The sequence below is a fragment of the Anomaloglossus baeobatrachus genome, chromosome 1 (assembly GCF_048569485.1).
Source record: "Anomaloglossus baeobatrachus isolate aAnoBae1 chromosome 1, aAnoBae1.hap1, whole genome shotgun sequence".
Classification (NCBI taxonomy): domain Eukaryota; kingdom Metazoa; phylum Chordata; class Amphibia; order Anura; family Aromobatidae; genus Anomaloglossus; species Anomaloglossus baeobatrachus.
In genome coordinates, this window is record NC_134353.1 from 372814883 (window position 1) to 372836515 (window position 21633).

General features: G+C 42.2%; 1 protein-coding gene across 1 annotated transcript in view; it reads left to right on the forward strand.

The window, feature by feature from the left end:
* The window catches only part of PIK3R2 (phosphoinositide-3-kinase regulatory subunit 2), a 94120-nt gene that overhangs the window by 19322 nt on the left and 53165 nt on the right, over window positions 1-21633 (forward strand). Inside the window, exons 3-4 of the mRNA XM_075352492.1 lie at window positions 11539-11622; window positions 12832-12894. Coding sequence (XP_075208607.1) covers window positions 11539-11622; window positions 12832-12894 — 147 coding nt within the window. The remainder of the gene's footprint in view (window positions 1-11538; window positions 11623-12831; window positions 12895-21633) is intronic.

Consider the following 21633-nt stretch of genomic DNA (forward strand, 5'->3'; position numbering starts at 1 on the left):
GTTCTCTAGTGTCACGTGGGTTCTGTCTGAGCTTAGTCTGTGCATACGTGTCCACCTTACTCGTGTAGCACCCAAGTATAGACACTACTCCTTTGAAGCACCCAACCATCCTTTGAGAACCTGTAACCATGAAAATGCCTTCCATCCTGCCATTAACATATTATAGAGCAGTGGTGAATGAAAAGATTCAGTATAACCTGGGTTTCATCATTTAAACCTCTTTCTGGGGTTTTGGGTCCAGTGGGTGGTCCATCAGTGACTGACAGTTCTTCGTGTATGCATTTATACAAAGAAAGCTGTCAGTCACAGGTAGGACCGCCCTCTGGACTGCAAACCCCAGAAAGAGCAGAGGTTTAGTAGAATAATACACAGGCTATACTGATTTTTTTTTTTTTTTCTCCCTCAATCTGCTCCTCCAGCTCTAGAACTTGGTGCCTGCAGATCGGATGCTATTTTTATGGAGACCTCAAACGCCCAATGTTTAGTGTAAGAGATTCAGTAGTTGTGGGACCACTGGAGGCTTTAAAGTGAACCTGTCAGGTGCAATATGCACCCAGAGCCACCAGCAGTTCTGGGTACATATTGCTAATCCCTGCCTAACCGTCCCTGTATACACTAGCATAGATAAAGAGATCATAAGAAAAAGTATTTATAAAGATCTTTTATCTTATACTAATGAGCGCTAGTCCATCCTCTTAGCATGACAGCAGGTCCACAAGGGTGTACTACCATGCTAATGAATACGCAGCATCACCACACGTACCTGCTTTTGCTGTGACCGCTCTTCTGAATGCCCAGCACGTCCAATTATGCACAGTAGACCTCTCTGAAGCCGGAACGCGTACACCTTGGCTTCATACTGCGCATGACCAGAAGTGCCCAGCATTCAGAAGTGTGGTCACAGCAAACATAGGTACGTGCATCACCGTTGATGAAGCTGCATTGAATAGCCTATTAGTACACCCCTGTGGGCATGCTAACATGTTAGGAGGGCGGCTAGTTGGGGGATCTAACAGCCTTGGGACTAGTCCCTGCACTCATTGACATAAGATAACAGATCTTTAGAAATACTTTTTCTATAGATCTCTTTATCTATGCTAGTGTATACAGGGACGGTCAGGCAGGAATTAGCAATATGCAGAACTGCTCGTTGTCCTGGGTACATATTGCACATGACAGGTTCCCTTTAAAGAGAGAAGACCTAGCAACATACACAGTGATTGGTTAAAAAGTTTATATACATAGGAAATACTACTTTCTATGGAAGGAAGACATTAGCTGCAACTATCTGCATCGGTTCCCCAAATAATAGGTATGTATGGCTCAGTTGAATTCAGTAGCTTCCCACTGATGTCACTTATCCAGTTATTAGACACCATTAGTCGTCACTGCTTGTTACTCAATGGAGCATCGGGCTGTGCCAACGCGACTCAAGTAACAATCCTAATGGAATGGCATTTTCTAACTCAGAGGCTCGATCGAGTAACAAGCTGTGGCAAGCATGCTCAGTCATTAGAGACCATCTTTTCATGCTATCGAACATATATAGGGCATGTTAAAGGGAGCGATCTTATCTACCAGTAGTGCTTACTGACTTGAGGATCCATCAGCACACATAGACTTGTACTTATTATTCCTTCTATTATATAACTCCTAGCTCGAAGTCTAGTGTGGCCATATAGGTGCTCATGTTTGGAAGAGCTTTATGGAATGACGGTTTTATGTTATAGGAAGTGCCCAGACATAGTTGTCTTAATACTTTAAGTGCCCAAAGGCGCACAATAAACCACACAGCCCATAATAATACCCATTAGACCTAAGACACACTGCGTGAAAATCGGAGCGAGTGGGATGCGATAAAACATCACATTCCACTCCGAACCAATAATCGTTCATGGGTGCTGGGACATAGGCTATTATTTCTCAGCTTTATTCGGACCGAGAAAACAATCGCAGCACGCTGTGGGTGTAATGCGATCCAGGTTTCTCTCGCACCCATTCAAGTCTATAGGGCAAGAGAAAAATCGCACTGCACTCGTATTACACCGGTGTAATACGAGTGCAGAATGCGAATGGCAATAGCTGGCTACGGAGGAGAGAAGATAAATCCCTCCCTCCCCTCCTCCGTGCTGACCTGCCCCTCCATAGAGCTGGCCCTCCCCTCCTCAGTGGCGGCCCGCCCCCCGCAGCTGTGGTCAGATCGCACAGTCAGACCTCAGTCGCAGGGACACTCGCATCACACTCGGCTCCCGCTGTGCTGCCAGTGTGAGTAGAGTTTCAAATAATGGAGTCTGGCTCACTGGTCAGGTAGGTGCACCGAGAAAAATCAGCATATAATAAGGTAAGCTCGGGCACACAAAATGAAAGTCTGAGACAAAATGATGATGGTGAAACAATCCGCTTATTTTTTATTTTGGTGCAAAGGTCAAAAATAATAGATGCAATTTTTTCTAACGTTTCGGCCCCTGTCTATTGGCCTTCGTCAGAGAAATCTACAATGAAGCAATACAGAAAGAAAAAAAGATGTTCATAAAAGCATTATCATAATATCGCACATCTGCAGCATATAGAATAAATGAGAACGGTTTACATGATATTCACCAGAAAGTAAATCTGGATATTTGAACACGTCATGAAATAGAGAATTTACACATTCCATATAAAACATGTTAGTTTTTCTTGATTTTACATTACATATAACAAGAGAGACAGACCACATAAAGGTAAATTCGAGAACGTACCTATATGGTCAAAAAGGATAAATATGTAAGGTTCCCACACAGAGGAGATCCAAATATAACAAATGAAATGCCTAAAAAATAGACACGGATTTTATTACAATGAAACCCAACATATATTACAAAGAGAAATTTATTTTCGGGAGAGAGTGTATTTCTCTGCATAGTGTAGCGGCGACGGAAAACCAGAGGAATAGCAACAGAGATACAGGAACGAGGTCAGAGAATTGTACCAGATGGTTAGAGAGAGGTAAATAAGGTAGAAAAAGATAAAAAAAGGAAGTAGAGAGAGGGTGAATAGAAAAAGATAAATAGAGATAAAATGCTCTGAAAAAAAGATCAAGATGGATCAGAATAGAACTACCTTTGCTGTTGATCAAATGTTGATATGTCAGAGAACGGAGATAAGGACTCCTGCTTCAGAGGTAAGTATAAGTATTATGATATCCACTAGTCAGTGCTGTGATAAGAGATATACAACAATAAAAGTTATGTAATCGGATCCCGTTCTAGAGACCATCAATAATAGTACAAGAAAATGTACGTACCCACAGGGTATCTTATACTACAAGGTCGATAACCGCCTCCAAATACAGGGGTGACATGATGTCCATGTACTCAAGCCTACCAGTATAAACATATATCAATATACAGGTGTATATCTGCAAAGATGGACAACCATGTGATGATGTAAAGACCACAAACCGCATAAGTGTGAGTTGGAATGGATCTACATAGGTCTGCTGGTGGTACTGCAATCCTAGTGACTGAATCAACGATAGAGGCTTGGTATGGCTGATGAATGCACTATAGAAAAAGTGTACCGACAAAAAAATATATATATATCAAATGTGTACATCCAATGATCCAAAATAGGGAGTCTCAAGTATTCAAAGGTAATACATACCGCCCAAAAAGTGAGCTAATTGCACATAGGTACCTACAAGAGTAGTCACCCGGAGGGTTACAATACTACCATATACCGCAATGTATAGCCTGCAAGACGTATAAAAAGAAATCTGTCACAGACCAGCAGCATAGGGGAAAAGAAGTGCAAAATCAATTCAACACACCTGATCAGCTGTTAAAAGGTAAAGATGAGAAATTTAAGTAGGGCTCGTCACATGCCTGAAAGTAAAGGATAAGTGAGAGATAGGAATCAACCAACATGAATAGAAAGGTAGTAAGAGGCCATGGACGTAACTGTACCTGAGGAACGAGAGAATCTCAAAAGTATAGGTTGTGACCGCTGTCTCCCAGTGAATCTCCGTGGTGTGTAAGGTAATGGGATGCCCGCCTTTTTATACAAATCGAATCAGCTGTGAGCACAGATTAGTGAAGTCAGGACTTGTCGTGGTGCGTGCTGCCCATGCGCGGAGGAACCAAAGGGGCTCATCGGCGCATGCGCCTGCCGCATCCACAGACAGCCCATATGTATGACAAGCGACGTGACGATAATGGTGGGGCGGGACATCCGGATGTCCCGCCCCACCATTATCGTCACGTCGCTTGTTACGTCCATGGCCTCTTACTACCTTTCTATTCATGTTGGTTGATTCCTATCTCTCACTTATCCTTTACTTTCAGGCATGTGACGAGCCCTACTTAAATTTCTCATCTTTACCTTTTAACAGCTGATCAGGTGTGTTGAATTGATTTTGCACTTCTTTTCCCCTATGCTGCTGGTCTGTGACAGATTTCTTTTTATACGTCTTGCAGGCAATACATTGCGGTATATGGTAGTATTGTAACCCTCCGGGTGACTACTCTTGTAGGTACCTATGTGCAATTAGCTCACTTTTTGGGCGGTATGTATTACCTTTGAATACTTGAGACTCCCTATTTTGGATCATTGGATGTACACATTTGATATATATATATTTTTTTGTCGGTACACTTTTTCTATAGTGCATTCATCAGCCATACCAAGCCTCTATCGTTGATTCAGTCACTAGGATTGCAGTACCACCAGCAGACCTACGTAGATCCATTCCAACTCACACTTATGCGGTTTGTGGTCTTTACATCATCACATGGTTGTCCATCTTTGCAGATATACACCTGTATATTGATATATGTTTATACTGGTAGGCTTGAGTACATGGACATCATGTCACCCCTGTATTTGGAGGCGGTTATCGACCTTGTAGTATAAGATACCCTGTGGGTACGTACATTTTCTTGTACTATTATTGATAGTCTCTAGAACGGGATCCGATTACATAACTTTTATTGTTGTATATCTCTTATCACAGCACTGACTAGTGGATATCATAATACTTATACTTACCTCTGGAGTAGGAGTCCTTATCTCCGTTCTCTGACATATCAACATTTGATCAACAGCAAAGGTAGTTCTATTCTGATCCATCTTGATCTTTTTTTCAGAGCATTTTATCTCTATTTATCTTTTTCTATTCACCCTCTCTCTACTTCCTTTTTTTATCTTTTTCTACCTTATTTACCTCTCTCTAACCATCTGGTACAATTCTCTGACCTCGTTCCTGTATCTCTGTTGCTATTCCTCTGGTTTTCCGTCGCCGCTACACTATGCAGAGAAATACACTCTCCCGAAAATAAATTTCTCTTTGTAATATATGTTGGGTTTCATTGTAATAAAATCCGTGTCTATTTTTTAGGCATTTCATTTGTTATATTTGGATCTCCTCTGTGTGGGAACCTTACATATTTATCCTTTTTGACCATATAGGTACGTTCTCGAATTTACCTTTATGTGGTCTGTCTCTCTTGTTATATGTAATGTAAAATCAAGAAAAACTAACATGTTTTATATGGAATGTGTAAATTCTCTATTTCATGACGTGTTCAAATATCCAGATTTACTTTCTGGTGCATATCATGTAAACCGTTCTCATTTATTCTATATGCTGCAGATGTGCGATATTATGATAATGCTTTTATGAACATCTTTTTTTCTTTCTGTATTGCTTCATTGTAGATTTCTCTGACGAAGGCCTATAGACAGGGGCCGAAACGTTAGAAAAAATTGCATCTATTATTTTTGACCTTTTGCACCAAAATAAAAAATAAGCGGATTGTTTCACCAGCATCATTTTGTCTCAGACTTTCATTTTGAGTGTGAGTAGAGTGTCATGCGAGGATCTCAGTAAATCCCCGTGTGGCCCCGGCCTTATAGTCATGGACATGCATGAAATGAGTATGATCGTCACTTGGCTGGTAAACTACACATACGCAGTTGAATTCAGAGTGCATATCACATGTAATGCTCTTCTTTTGTAGTCCTTTTTATGCTACACAGCTTGCAAGGTAACTCTTTAAAGCACCACATGAGCGGTTTCTTTTAATTTCACCGCTGGAGTGGTGCTTTTAAATCCAAGGTCCCTGCACCCGGTCTTATACTTGCCCACCTCCGTCAACTGTGTAGTCGCTGCTACCAGGTACTGCAGATCTGCCCTTATTCAAATGAAGACTGATAACTTATCCCAAGGATATACCATGTTTTCCTGAAAATAAGACACTGTCTTATATTATTGTGTGCCTTGAAAAATGCACTAGGGCATTTTGGGGTAACAGGGGTTGGGGGTAAGTTTACCCCTAAAAAAAAAAAACAAACAGATCCCTCCTTCCCCCAAGGGTAATCACACTAACCAACCCCAAACATCTGCATCGCTCCCAGGTCCTCCTGCAATCCACAGTGGGCGCTCCCAGCCGGTCCTTGTGTGCGCCACAGCGGTCCTCCCTTACTTCCGGCCGGCACTCACACACTCCTCATATCATAAGAAAATCATAAATACACACACACATGCAGAGACATCCAGGGATAGCTTATTGCCTCTGGCCAGCATATCTGTGGAATGCATGGAGGACCTGCAGTTGAACGCATTGATGCGTTCCACCGCAGGTCCTCGATGCGTTCCACCGCAGGTCCTCGATGCGTTCCACCGCAGGTCCTCGATGCGTTCCACCGCAGGTCCTCGATGCGTTCCACCGCAGGTCCTCGATGCGTTCCACCGCAGGTCCTCGATGCGTTCCACCGCAGGTCCTCGATGCGTTCCACCGCAGGTCCTCGATGCGTTCCACCGCAGGTCCTCGATGCGTTCCACCGCAGGTCCTCGATGCGTTCCACCGCAGGTCCTCGATGCGTTCCACCGCAGGTCCTCGATGCGTTCCACCGCAGGTCCTCGATGCGTTCCACCGCAGGTCCTCGATGCGTTCCACCGCAGGTCCTCTATGCGTTCCACCGCAGGTCCTCGATGCGTTCCACCGCAGGTCCTCTATGCGTTCCACCGCAGGTCCTCTATGCGTTCCACCACGTCCCGATCTTGATTTAGTGAGTATTATTGAGGGGGTCTTCTGTCTTTTCTCTTTTTAGGATTGTCTGCTTTCTTTAATGAAGTGTCTTGCAGTCTTCTTTAACTTTTTTAGCTGCATGGACACTTTATTATTGAACCGCAACTAGGGCTTATATTTAAGCCTTACTCAAGCCAGAAAATCCCTGCTAGGGCTTACTTTCAGGGTAGCACTTATTTTCGGGAAAACACAGTGTCATTAATTTGTAATTTCTGGAGAAGCCCTTTAAGTGTGAACATTGTTGTTTATATTATATTTTGTTTTGTGTTTTAAACATATTTTCGGAATCTTTGTAGAAAAACAAAGTTTCACAGGAAATCATGGTGAGAAAAAATCCATAGGTAGTAAGACTTTGTCTCAAGCTTGAATGTAAAGTTACCCTAAACCTTGTCTACAATTAAGGCAGCATTAATTTTAGGGTTCTCGGTGTTAGCGTAGGACATTTAGGATTTGCCTGTATTTAATTTTCTCAGATACATTTGCAAAGCTAAGGCGCAGATGACTTGATTTCTCTGGGTATGGCAATTGCATTGTGGAAAGAGTTAATGTGCTCTCAGAGCTTGGAATTTGCTGACAAGGCGAAATAAGCCTGGCTGAGGATTAAGCAGAGAGCCAGGATGTGTGTGAGGAGGAGGAGGAGGAGGGGTGTGGGGAAGCATCAAAGTCTAGCTCTGCATCTTTCCTTTTATTTCACTTTTCTCCTAAGCAATGCTCTGGGGTGACAAATGTGATTGCCTTAGAAACTAGTGGAAGTTCCTACTGTTAAGTTCTGCCATCTTGGAAAGTAAAGCACATAATCACACAGTTAAGTAAAATATTGTAAGTATGACAAAATTAATATATGGTAGGCTTTGGGGAGAAGGAAAGATACCAAAAGTATTAGATGAAAGACCCATGAGATGAGAACTGTATTGACGAGCTGAGCTCTCATGAACCATTCCTGCATGTGCTCTGCAGTATGTACTGTATATCCTAGCCACCATTCTCAAATGTTCATATAGTGAGTGTGTGTGAGTGTGTGTGCACACACTTACACACTGCGGGTGAAATAAGTATTGAACATGTCACCAACTTTCTAAGTAATGAATATCTCATCAGATGTCCGTAAAAAACCCATCCAATCCACACCGCCAAAGAAATCAAACCATAGATGTTCATAAATTAAGTTATGCATAATAATGTGAAATGCCACATGGAAAATGATTGAACACATGGGAGACAGGTGCAAAAAGTCATGACACCAGCTGAAATCTTATCAGTAATTAGAAAGTAATCTTGTAACTTAGTAAAAAATATCACCTAGTTCAACTTAAGGACTTTTATAAGGTGTCTTATTACGAAGGTGCCACACAAGAAACATATCACGATGGGTAAAACCAGTGAGCTGTCTGAAGACCTTTTCAACTTTATTGTTGCATAGGATACTGATGGCATTGGTTACAGAAGAATTTCTAAATTACTGAAAATTCAAGTGAGCATTTTTGGAATCATAATCTGGAAGTGGAAAGAGCATAATTTCACCATAAACCGGTCATGACCAGGTACGTCCCGCAAGATTTCAGACAAAGGAGTGAAAAGAATGATCAGAAGAGTTGTCCAAGAGCCAAAAACAACGTGTGCAGAGCTACAGAAAGACCTGGAATCAGCAGGTATAATTATTTCAAAGAAAACCAATAAGCAAAACACTCGGCCTCCGTGGTCTGTATGCACACTAACCACACAAGACTCCCTTGGTGAGCAAAAAGCATGCTCAAGCTTGTTTAAAGTTCACTTAACATTTATACAAGCCTGTGAAATACTGGGAGAATATAGTCTGGTCAGATGAAAACAAAATTGAACTCTTTGGATGTCATAATACACATTATGTTTTGGAGGTCAAAAGGCACTGCAGATCACCCCAAAACACCATACCAACAGTGAAGTTTGGAGGTGGGAACATCATGGTGTGGGGCTGTTTTTCAGCATATGGCAACGACAAATTTCAGATAATTGAAGGAAGGATGAATGGACAATTGCAGAGAGACATTATTGATAAAAAAAAATTTCCTATAATCTGCCAAGATAATGGAGATGAAATAAGGCTGGACATTTTAGCAAGACAATGATCCAAAACACACAGCCGAGGAAACGCTCAGTTGTTTTCAGAGAGAGAAAATAAATCTGCTGGAATGGCCCAGCCAGTCACCTGACCTGAATCCAACAGAAAATCTATGGAAGGAACTAACCGTTTAAAGTCTGTGGTGGCCTTTGACATTGGGGAGTTAAAGCACCACTCCAGTGTTTGTTTGTTTTTGAAGTGGTGCTTTAAGTCCAAATCCTCTTTTCTGGCTCATAGACTCGCATTGAAAGCTTGTAACGTAAATTCTGACTTCCGGCGTCAATTGGAGCGACGCCAAAAAAGATGGGAAAACCCGCCTAAAAAAGTAAAGTTGTGCTTTAGGCTTTTTTGCACACAGTGCGTTTTTTGATTTTTTTTTTTTTTTTGTTTTAGTGCAGTTTTGTCACAAAACTGCAACCAAATCCTTGATGCCAGCAAAGTCAATGAGAATCCTGAAGTGTAGCGCACTCGTTGAGGGTTTTTTTTTTCTTGCAGATTTGCTGCAGAAAATAATCTGCAGCAGGTCTTATTTTCAGCGCTCTTGCCTGCATTTTTCTCCATTTGAAAGCAATGAAAAAAAATTGCATGCAAAAATCCACATTTTTGTGCTGCGTTTTTTCCTGCCAAGAGATGCAGAAATAGTGCACAAATTTCTGCAGCGAAATACTCAATGTGTGCACATGAGTTAAGGAACCAGTAAATCTGAATTTCCTTTTGTTCTTTCAGCGATATCGGCTTTCTTGTAGAGAGCACAGAAGCGCTAGGCCTTAACCCTTATTTATATAGTGGCAGCATATTCAGGAAGACAGGGATTCATCGGCTGTTGGCTTCAGGCCTGCGACATCTGTACATTGGTGAATTGGAAAATGTATTCAAAAGCTTTTTTGCCTGGTTTATATTCATGGTTGGATAAAATCCTCTTAGAAAATGAAGATGTCAGATCTTTGTGTGTCTTGGCTACTTGATTTTAGTCCTGTTCTTATACAGTGGAACCTCGGTTTACGAGTAACTTTTGGTGTGCGAGTATTTCGCTATACGAGCAAAGCTTGCTGTAAATTTGTAACTCAGTTTACGAGCAAATACTCACCACACACACTTCTGGTTCCATACTTTAACCATGCTCTGACCCGCTCTTGCAGTCCACATACATACATACATACATACATACATACATACATACATACATACATACATACATACATACATACATACATACATTATACTCATCTTACCCTCTGTTCCCTCGGCGACCTCCCGGTTCTTGTAGTCCGCAGGTATGTGTATCCAGTAACCATCGCAATCGATGTAAAAGCATCCGCTGTCAGCGCTTCTCAAAGGCAGCGTGCTGACCAATCAGAGGCAAGCGGCTCCTGATTATGACGTCTGCTGCTGAAGCGCTGACAGCTGAAATGCCGGCATCAGTCGCAATGGTTACCGGATACACATACCTGCAGACTACAAGAAACCAGGAGCCCAATGAGGGAACGGAGGGTAAGGTGAGCATAATATGTGTGTTTGGAATGGCCCAATAGGGGACCAGGATGGGACATTGAACAAGTTGTGGAATGAATTGTCTGAGTTTCAATTATTTCCTATGGGAAATCTTGCTTTGCTGAACGAGTAACTTGGTTTACAAGCACACTCCCAGAACGGATTGTTCTCGTAAACCAAGGTTCCACTGTACAACAAAAACTTAAAATAATGTGCAGATAACAGAAAACTTTCCATCTAAAGTAGATCTATGTGTAGTGAATGGTATTAATTGCAGGCCTAATGGAGAACTTCTACACAGAGGATACCGCCATTTGTTTTTATGGCAGTCTGTAGACTGAAGATGGCATCCAGACTGCAGACTACCATATACCATAATTAGCAGAATGGGAGCGCTCCTACTGCTGACAGGGATGAATAGTTAACGTCCCTCCATAATGTTTCTGCAGTGCAGTACACTTGATTGAGTTCTTATGTAAGCCGAGGTTCACACCTAAGATCTAGTCAAGGGCTTTGGACTTTTAAGAATTCTCATCAGAGATGATTCCATGTGTCACTTTTAGTGTAGAGTCTTTCATGAAAGTTACTGCTGCTTTTAAATTGATTACTTATACATTGCCGCACAATTCTGTGGCCACAATAACTAGATGATTAAGCCTCCATTTCTAATAATTCATTTTAATAATGCTGCTGTCGTGACAGAGCCGCATTGTGGCCACTTTCTGTCCCCAATGCTGTGCAGAATATGACCACATACAGGACACCTTACCCCCTATTTATATAAGCAGAACTGTTTAAAGCTGTATATTTCTTTAAATTCTGGATAAAGTATGTACATATCCTATACTTAATGCCATTTATTATTTTTATTTTGCCTAGTACTTGAACTTGTCGATCAGTTTTCCCCTCCTGAAGAAGCTCCTCCTTTCCTTCTAAAGTTACTCAAAGCGATTGAAAAAAAAGGTGAGATCTTTTTGGCTATTAATACAGGTTCAGATTGTTTCCCTCTGACTTATAGGCAGGTAGTTTCGATCTACCTGCCTGCTCTGCCCGGCGTCAATCTCTGCCAACTCAAAGCAGTCAGACCGCTCCTTCTAGCGGTTCTGCGGCTTCCAGTGATGTCACGTTGACAGGGCAGCTTTATAGTTTCTGCTCTGTCGACAAGGCGTTGCTGCCGCTCTCATGTTGATTGACATCTGGCTCCCCGCTGCCTAAGTGCAGGGAGCCAGCTGTCAGTCACCATGATGCCCCTTCAACAAAGCAAACCAGTAGAGGGAGAGCTGCTCTGTTGACATGAAGCATCACAATCGCCAGAAGAGTCAGTCATTGACTTTCCCAAGTGAGCAGGCATAGGCAGAATGAGGAGGTAAGTCCTTAGACCCATAGGGAAAATAAGCAAAAACCCCGGTAATTCTGTTTTACAGCAATTGTCCCATAAACCTCAATTATCACCTATCCACGGATTAGAGGATACGTGCATCAGTGTGAACCCCACGGATCCTGAGAATGGAGGTTCCAAAATCCCTTGTGTGAGTGCCGCCTACATCAGATACAGAGCTAGGATAACTGCTGTAGACTTGCTCTCCCTTTGCTCAGGGGACTTTGGGATTCCTGTTCTTGTTATCACAGCAGCCCGACCCCATTTTGTTCTGTAAACCAAGTCCACATTGCTAGGAAAAATGTAATTTTACTGCCAAATCAGTGACCAAACTGATCATAACTATAGCCCAGGGGAAACCTGTAAAAGGATCCTTGGGGTTACGATATTGAGGTGATAAGGTTCCTTTCTCCATTGTCTGTGTGGACCGTGCACAGAAACAGTAACATTGTTTTTGTCCTGTTTGGGCTCCAACCTGTAGCGGTATTATGAAATCCTCACGTAGGGCGGCATATTTAGTGAGCCTATGTCTGGCACATAGTAGAAAGTAAACATTTGCACACATTTTTTTACTTTTCATCGTCTCTGGTGTTTCATGTCGGTTCTAAGCTGTTTATGGATTGTGTTTCTTTTATTAATATATGCATAGTGTGGGTTATGCCTACGGCTACCTAGTACAAGTCTAAGGTGATGGAGGCCCTCGGAGCAGGCATATGGCGTGGGGGCTGGGAGCGGACTGGGCTGCTCGGGAGCTATGTAAATGACAGCTGTATGCCTTCTCTTCCCCTCTGTAGGACTGGACAGTGAAATGCTTTACAGGACCGCTGGCTCGGAGTGTAGACACACACTAAAATCCGGTAAGAACCAGTTCCCACAAGGGTCTGTATAGCAAGCGGTGGGAGGCCGGCTCGTTCTGGGGTATCGTGTGCAGAGTTTACTTTGCATTCGACACTTTGTATATTGGTTTTGTTGTCAATTCTGTAGTTAGGTGTAATATATCCTACAAGACGTGCTGGGAGGAAGCAAGGGGGTGAATAAACACTGTGGCCGGTACACTGCAGTACCTGGCGGTTTTTGTTTTACTTGTCCGAACTAGTCAATGTATCTGCTATGGTTTACTCTGGAACATGCAGATCCCATTCTACTAGCCATTACTGGTCTGTACCTGGTACCTTGTGTTATGGCCTCTAACTGGTTAACATTACTCTGATAGCACCATGCTGCACTATTCTTTCCCGTTTACAAAAATATATAATAATAATAATATTTATTCATTTATATAGCGCTATTAATTCCACAGCGCTTTACATACATTGGCAACACTGTCCCCATTGGGGCTCACAATCTAAATTCCCTATCTGTATGTTTTTGGAGTGTGGGAGGAAACCCACGCAAACTCGGGGAGAACATACAATCTCCATCCATGATAAACAATAAAGCTATAGGGTATATAACAGTTAGCAGTGACCTAGAAGGGAATTGTAAATGCAGGCGATCACTTCATGGATATGGCTACCGTCCTTCTTGGGAAAGATTCCTTTTTCACCAACGTCAGCAGAAGATAAAAATTCACATAAAGGAGCATTTCCTCATCAGGCTGGGATTGTTTGACACCGTGGAATAAGCTGACGTCCCGCAGATCACTAATGGAAATGGCAGAAATAGAGCAAATGATTTCCCGTAAGAGACAAAGGGAACCTTGAAATACCTGTTATTTATGCATAACTTTCCCAACCTTTAGAGCTACGTAGTGTTACAAATTCCCGTCATTCTCTCTGCAGTCATTTAAAGGGACTGTATCGCGTTTTTTTTATTTTTGTATTAAAAATAGTGATTCTGAAATAAAGTGTTTCTAATACAAAATGAAAATCGTAGCTTATTTACTTTTTCTGTTGTTCTAATTTTACTGTATGCACTGGGGGCCATGTTGGATTTGCTGTGTGTGTAACTACAGTTACACACTCCTTTATGGCAGCCCCTGTGCATAGAGAATAGTGGTCGCTATCGGACCCTATGTTTAACGTTACAGTGGGCGTATGCTGTGACATGGACACGCCCCCAGTGGAAAATATTAAACTTTTTAATTTTTTTTTTACATTGATGCTGTCTGCACGGCTGTGTATTATCCTCTCCTGTTTGATACTATCTGCTGAGCCGTATATCTAATCCTCTCTTGGGTGATACACAGCTCAGCAGACAGCATCACCCAGGACAGGATTAGATACACAGCTCATCAAACAGTATCTAATCCTGTCCTGGGTGATACTGTCTGCTGAGCTGTGTATCTAATCCTGTCCTGGGTGATGCTGTGTATCTAATCCTGTCCTGGGTGATGCTGTGTGCACGGCCGTGTATCTAATCCTGTCCTGGGTGATACTGTCTGCTGAGCCGTGTATCTAATCCTAGCCTGTGTGATACTCCTGCTGTCCTTGGTGACACTTTAGACATTTCTGGTCACCAACAAAATGGCTCTGCACTGTCCTTACATGTCATTCTCTGTTATCCTTTGTAAACACTCAGATTGGGAGGTGGAGGCGTGCCACCACACACAGGAGAGCAGACTCCGCCCACTTTACTGCAAGCTGTAAGGTGAGCTTTTTCCAACAGTGGGATTTCGGTAGGATTTCAGAAGCTGCTCCCCCTAGTGTTTAACAGTGGAAAATATTAAACTTTTTAATTTTTTTTTTTACATTTTGCTCAATTTAAAAAAGAAAATAATATTTAAACAAAACATTAAAATATTACTTTACATTTTTTCAGGTATTTAATTTTTTTTTTTCTGACGATACATTCCCTTTAAAGAATCTGTCATCAGAAAGTGTTTAAAGCTTTTGTTTCCTTCTCTTTGCGCTTGCCTTCCAGAATTCTAATGACCAGTAACTTTTCTGATGTCACCATTAGCAGACAGGACCCCTAACTCGCCTATCACTGCATACACCACAGACTATCTCCTAGCCCCATTATCAGAACTGAGAGAAACAAAAAACATTCTGGTCATATTCCTTCTGAATTAATATTTTTTTCTCCTCTATCTAATATATAAAGCTGTGTGTGTGTGTCTGGGATTGGCATCTGCACTGTCGCAGCTACAGCCACAAAATTTTGCACACTCACATGTCTGGACCCCGAGAGTGTCATAGGCTATGTTGTGAGGCGAAATTTCAACCCCGCGTGTTCCAATTTACCAATCAATTTTGCCCCTATCTACCTAATGGGGGAAAAAGTGAAACGAAAAGTGTATCCGCACTGTTGCATTTACAATCACAAACTTTTGCACAACACATCTTGTTTTGACAGGAAAATTTAACCCTGCGCTTTACAGTAACTCTCCAAAAAACATGCCTTCATTAAAGTAAATGGAGCCTGGAGCTACAGGTTATTAGTAGGAGCTGTGAGTGGTTGCTATAGGAACAAAAGACATTCATAGTATAAGAAGCTTATATGTGAGGTAATAAGATGTCAGTGGGGAGACGGATAGAGAGAGACAAAGAGACAAACAGAAAGAGAGACAGACAGGGAAAGCGACAAACGGTGAAAAAGACAGACAGAGACAGACCTGGAAAGGGGCAGGGAGACGGAAAGGGGCAAGGAGACGGAAAGGGGCAGACCTGGAAAGGGGCAAGGAGCCGGCAAGGAGACGGAAAGGGGCAGACCTGGAAAGGGGCAGACGGAGCACATTACTTGGCCAGTTTAGTTAAATCTGTGTGGAATATCTGTGGTGTTGAAATATATGTTGTGAAATGCTTCTATTAGCTTAGTTTTTGCCTTTTTATAATTACATTTCTATCTGTTTTGTGGTTTTTGTGTGCAGAATACATTTTTGTTAATACATTCTATTTTGTTAACAGCAGTGATTAACCCGGGCGAAGCCGGGTAGTACAGCTAGTATTATACAATTGACAATAGGTGATGGCCACAGCTCACCTTCTCCCTCTCCCTGCACATTATCTGTGCACTCCTAGATTACTCTCCCATAGAATGTACATCGGTTTTCTATATCCACAAAGCTGTTCTAAAACATTGGTGCAAAAGATCAGATCACAGCTGTTTCCCCTATAATAGTTTAACCCCTTAACGACCGCGGGCCGTAAAATTACGTCCTTGCGGTCATAATGTTACTGCCCGCGGTCTGCCGGCAGCATCATGCTGCGATCGGCGCATATCTCAGCTGATTTTCACAGCTGAGATGTGTGCCTGCTAGGCACGAGCAGAATCGTTATCTGCTCGTGCCGTTTAACCCCTTATATGGCGCTGTCAATATGTGACAGCGCCATTATAAGCGCGATCGCAGTAAACATTTCCTTACCGCCCGATACCGGAAGTCACGTGACGCGATCACGTGACTCCCGATAGTTGTCATGTGATGACTCCTGTACTACACCTGACTTGCTTTCACTTTCGCTGTGCCCGCTGCACAGCAAAAGAGAGAGCGCATCTGCTGTTTACAGCTGTGTAGCTGTGATCAGCAGATACTGCAGAGCGATCGGAATGCTGATCGCAATAGCCCCTTAGGGGGACTAGTAAAATAAAAAAAAAAAGTTAAAAAGTTTTAAAAAATTTTTAAAAAAAACAAAAAACCTAAAAGTTCAAATCACCCCCCATTCGCCCCATTGAAAATTAAAGGGTTAAAAAAATAAAAAATATACACACATTTGGTATCGCCGCGTTCAGAAACGCTCAATCTATCAAAATATAAAATCAGTTAATCTGATCAGTATACGGCGTAGCGGTAAAAAAATTCCAAACGCCAAAACGATGTTTTTTTGTTGCCACAACTTTTGCGCAAAATGCTATAAGAGGCGATCAAAACGTAGCATCTGCGCAAAATTGGTACCGTTAAAAACGTCAGCTCGAGACACAAAAAATAAGCCGTCATTGAGCTATAGATCCCGAAAAATGAGAACGCTATGGGTCACGGAATATGGCGTAAAACGTGCGCCACTTTTTTCGGACAAACTTCCGATTTTTTTTTTTTTTTACCCCTTATATAAAAGTAAACCTATACATGTTTGGTGTCTACGAACTCGCACTGACCTGAGGCATCACACCCACACATCAGTTTTACCATATAGTGAACACAGTGAATAAAATATCTCAAAAACCATAGTGCTATCGCACTTTTTTTTGCAATTTTTCAGCATTTGGAATTTTTTTGCCGTTTTGTAGTACACTATATGGTAAAACTGATGGTTTCATTTAAAAGTACAGCTTGTTCCGCAAAAAATGAGCCCTCACATGACCATATTGACTGAAAAATAAAAAAGTTACGTCTCAGAAAAAGAATGGCGAAAAAAAAAACGGAAAGCGAAAAATTGGCCGGTCGTGAAGGGGTTAAAGGGAATGTCGCAATTTTATATTTGGAGTAAATTTAATAAAAAAGATTAATAAATCTGTTAAAAAATTCCTTATCAGTTGGATTACAAAATGAAATGTCAAGTTGTAACAGTTTTTTTCTGCAGCGCTGGGGTCTCCATTTTTATTTGATGTGTGGAGGGTCTGAGCACGACACTTAAAGGGAACCTGTTACCAGATTTTTCCCTATTAAACTAAAAGAATGCCCTTCTGCAGCTCCTGGGCTGCATTCTATGAAGGTGCACCTGGGCCCTGACTCCCCTTCCAGACCCCAAAAATAACTTTATAAAACTTGGCCGTTAGATATGCTAATTACCTTGGTTGGCCAGATGGGCCAATTTGGCTCAATTTCTGCTCCTTATCTTCCTCCTGCAGCTGATCGCCGACCTCCTTCCTTGATTGACGGGATGACGCCTCAGTCATCATCCTAGTCGTATTTTCAAATCCCCGTGCCTGTGCAGTTAGGTCTGCTCGCGCAGGCGCAGTTCACTTTGCCAGATCGTGGGCAGAGCAGAAAACATATCTGCCTTCGCTTGCGCCGGTGAGCTAAATGCGCAGGCGCTAGATTATGGGCGGGTACGAGCATGGCGCTGGTGAGGTCGGCGCTGTGCATATAATCCAAGTGATAAGTCATTTTTTAACAGATTAATAAATCTTTTTTATTAAATTTACTCCAAATATAAAATTGCGACACATTTCCTTTAAACTATTATAGGGGAAACAGCTGTGATCAGATCTTTTGCAGCAATGTTTCAGAACAGCTTTGTGGATATAGAAAACTGATGTCTATATAGATTACATTCTATGGGAGAGTAATCTAGGCATGCACAGACTGTGCAGGGAGAGGGAGAAGGTGAGCTGTGGCTATCGCCTATTGTCAATTGTATAATATAGAGGAGAAAAAAAAAATATTAATTCAGAAGGAATATGACAATTTTTTTTTTGTTTCTCTCAGTTCTGATAATGGGGCTAGCCATGAAACTGGAATTAAGGAGGACTTGTAGGAGATAGTCAGTGGTGCATGCAGTGATAAGCGAATTAGGGGTCTTGTCTGCTAATGGTGACATCAGAAAAGTTACTGGTCATTGGAATTCTGGAAGGCAAGCGCAAAGAGAAGGAAACATGGAAGCGTTAAACACTTTCTGATGACAGATTCTTTATCTGGTGACCAGTTGCCTTTAAACACCACAAATACAAGGGCCCCTGGACATAAAATATGTGGCCGGATGACAACCGCTGTCTCCTATGTTATGGCCTGATCTGTGGGGGAAGCCAGGCGCCATTTTGCTGTAATTCAAAGCTGTGCTCTGAACTAATATTCCCTCCTGTCACCACAAGCAGTGACAGGAGGTGTAGGAATGAGGTGGAGAGCTCCCCAGATCTCCTGACCGCCCATCCTGTACATGCCGGCTCTACCACACCAACTTCCAACGGTGAGAACAGCTCAGCAGCCAGCTATTAGTAATACTATGTCAGACCGCCAACTTTTGCTCACCGTCAATGTTACTGCAATGTTCAGAGAACAGCCTTGTAACCATCTTGCTGCTGTGCTCTGAACTGTAACTCTGCTTTGCTTATTTAGTGTAACCTCATTCACACGTCAATATGTGCATGAACGTCTGAATGAGCATTTACTGCTGTCAGAAGTCGGCCGTAAAGCCCCATTCGGACGTCCCTGTATTACAGACATCTGAATGAGGCATTACACTGGAATAGCAGAGCAATGTATTGAACACCATCATGTGTGACATGGTCGGTTGGTCCGTTGGCTTCTATCCCATCATGTGGTACACGGTCAGCTGGGCCGTGCATCCAGTCAAATCATGTGTGACATAGTCTGCTGGGCCATGTATCCAGTCCCATGATGTGTGGCACAGTCTACTGGGCCATGTATCCAGTCCCATGATGTGTGGCACAGTCTACTGGGCCATGTATCCAGTCCCATGATGTGTGGCACAGTCTACTGGGCCATGTATCCAGTCCCATGATGTGTGGCACAGTCTACTGGGCCATGTATCCAGTCCCATGATGTGTGGCACAGTCTACTGGGCCATGTATCCAGTCCCATGATGTGTGGCACAGTCTACTGGGCCATGTATCCAGTCCCATGATGTGTGGCACAGTCTACTGGGCCATGCATCCAGTCCCATGATGTGTGACAAGGTCTGCTGAGCTCTGTATTTAATCCCATCATGTGTGATACCCTACGCTGAGACCTGTATATAACCCCATCATGGGTGGTACACTCAATGTATCTAACCCTATCCTGTTTGATACGCTTTGTGTATCTAATCCCAGCACGTGATTCCATCTGTGTATCTAATTCCATTGTGTTGGATACAGTCTGTGTATCCAATCACATTGTGTGTCATAGTGTGCGTATCTATCCCATCAATTGGGATACAGTCTGTCTCTAATCCCATCCTGTGTGATACAGTCTGCGTATCTAGCTCCAGCACGGGATACAGTCTGCGTATCTAGCTCCAGCGCGTGATGCAGTCTGCGTATCTAGCAGGGCTGTGGAGTCGGAGTCGGAGTCGTGGAGTCGGAGTCGGAGTCGGAGCTCATTTTGGTGGAGTCGGAGTCGGAGTCGGTATAAAATGCACCGACTCCGACTCCTAAAATATATAATAAATTGGGGACAGGAGTGCAATGCAGAATGTGCTGAATATTTTACTAAATAATAACATTTAGTATAATGCTTATATTTAAGTGAAAAATTTATTGTAGTACAATGTGAACATCAGACATTTAATTGTTTTTATGATACAATAATCAAGATATTTGGATAGAACATAAAATATTTATTGGCATACAACTTTAGAACACAAAAAACTAATAAATTGTAAATATGTAATATATATATATATATATATATATATATATATATATATATATATATATATATATATATATATATATATATATATATATATATATATATATATATATATATACACACACAGTGTATATACACACACAAGATATATATGTAATCTACTGTATATTACATAGTGTATTACATATTTACAATTTATTACAGTTTTTTGTGTTCTAAAGTTGTATTCCAATAAATATATTTTATGTTCTATCCAAATATCTTGATTATCGTATCATAAAAATTATTAAATGTCTGATGTTCACATACACATATTCATGTACTACAATAAATTTTTCACCTAACTAAGCAATATATGTAGGAGCCGGAGTCGGAGCCGGAGTCGGAGTCGGAGCCGGAGCCGGAGTCGGTGCAAGAGAATTTGAGGAGTCGGAGTCGGAGTCGAAGGTTTGGCTTACCGACTCCACAGCCCTGGTATCTAGCTCCAGCGCGGGATACAGTCTGCGTATCTAGCTCCAGCGCGGGATGCAGTCTGCGTATCTAGCTCCAGCGCGGGATACAGTCTGCGTATCTAGCTCCAGCGCGGGATACAGTCTGCGTATCTAGCTCCAGCGCGGGATGCAGTCTGCGTATCTAGCTCCAGCGCGGGATGCAGTCTGTGTATCTAGCTCCAGCGCGGGATACAGTCTGCGTATCTAGCTCCAGCGCGGGATGCAGTCTGCGTATCTAGCTCCAGCGCGGGATGCAGTCTGCGTATCTAGCTCCAGCGCGGGATGCAGTCTGCGTATCTAGCTCCAGCGCGGGATGCAGTCTGCGTATCTAGCTCCAGCGCGGGATGCAGTCTGCGTATCTAGCTCCAGCGCGGGATACGGTCTGCGTATCTAGCTCCAGCGCGGGATACAGTCTGCGTATCTAGCTCCAGCGCGGGATACAGCGAGCTGCACCAACTAACAGAATTGCTGCCATCAGCCGACCTCCATGACACAGTCCACAGTCAATCTCAGTATTGCTCTGCATATCACCAACAAAATGGATCCGCACTGTGATCCTAAAATTAATCCTCCTTTTTTGCACATGCTTAGAAGAGGAGCGGAGGAGACACCACACACATGAGCAGACTCGCCCACTTTTACTGCAGTCGTATTTTTTTTTTTTTTTTAAACACATCCAATTGTGGAAATTATTATTCAAAGATCTATTGATTAAATTAACTTTTAAAATGAACTTTGTGGGAAAACCCCTTCAAAAGGGAAGGTATTGGAAAAAAAACATTTTTTGACGACAACTGAAAAAATATAAAGTATTTAATGTTTTAATGTCATGTTTATATAAAGATTTGTTTTTAATTGAGAAAAATATAAAAAAAAAATAAAAACGACAGTTACTCACTACCTTTATGGCAGCC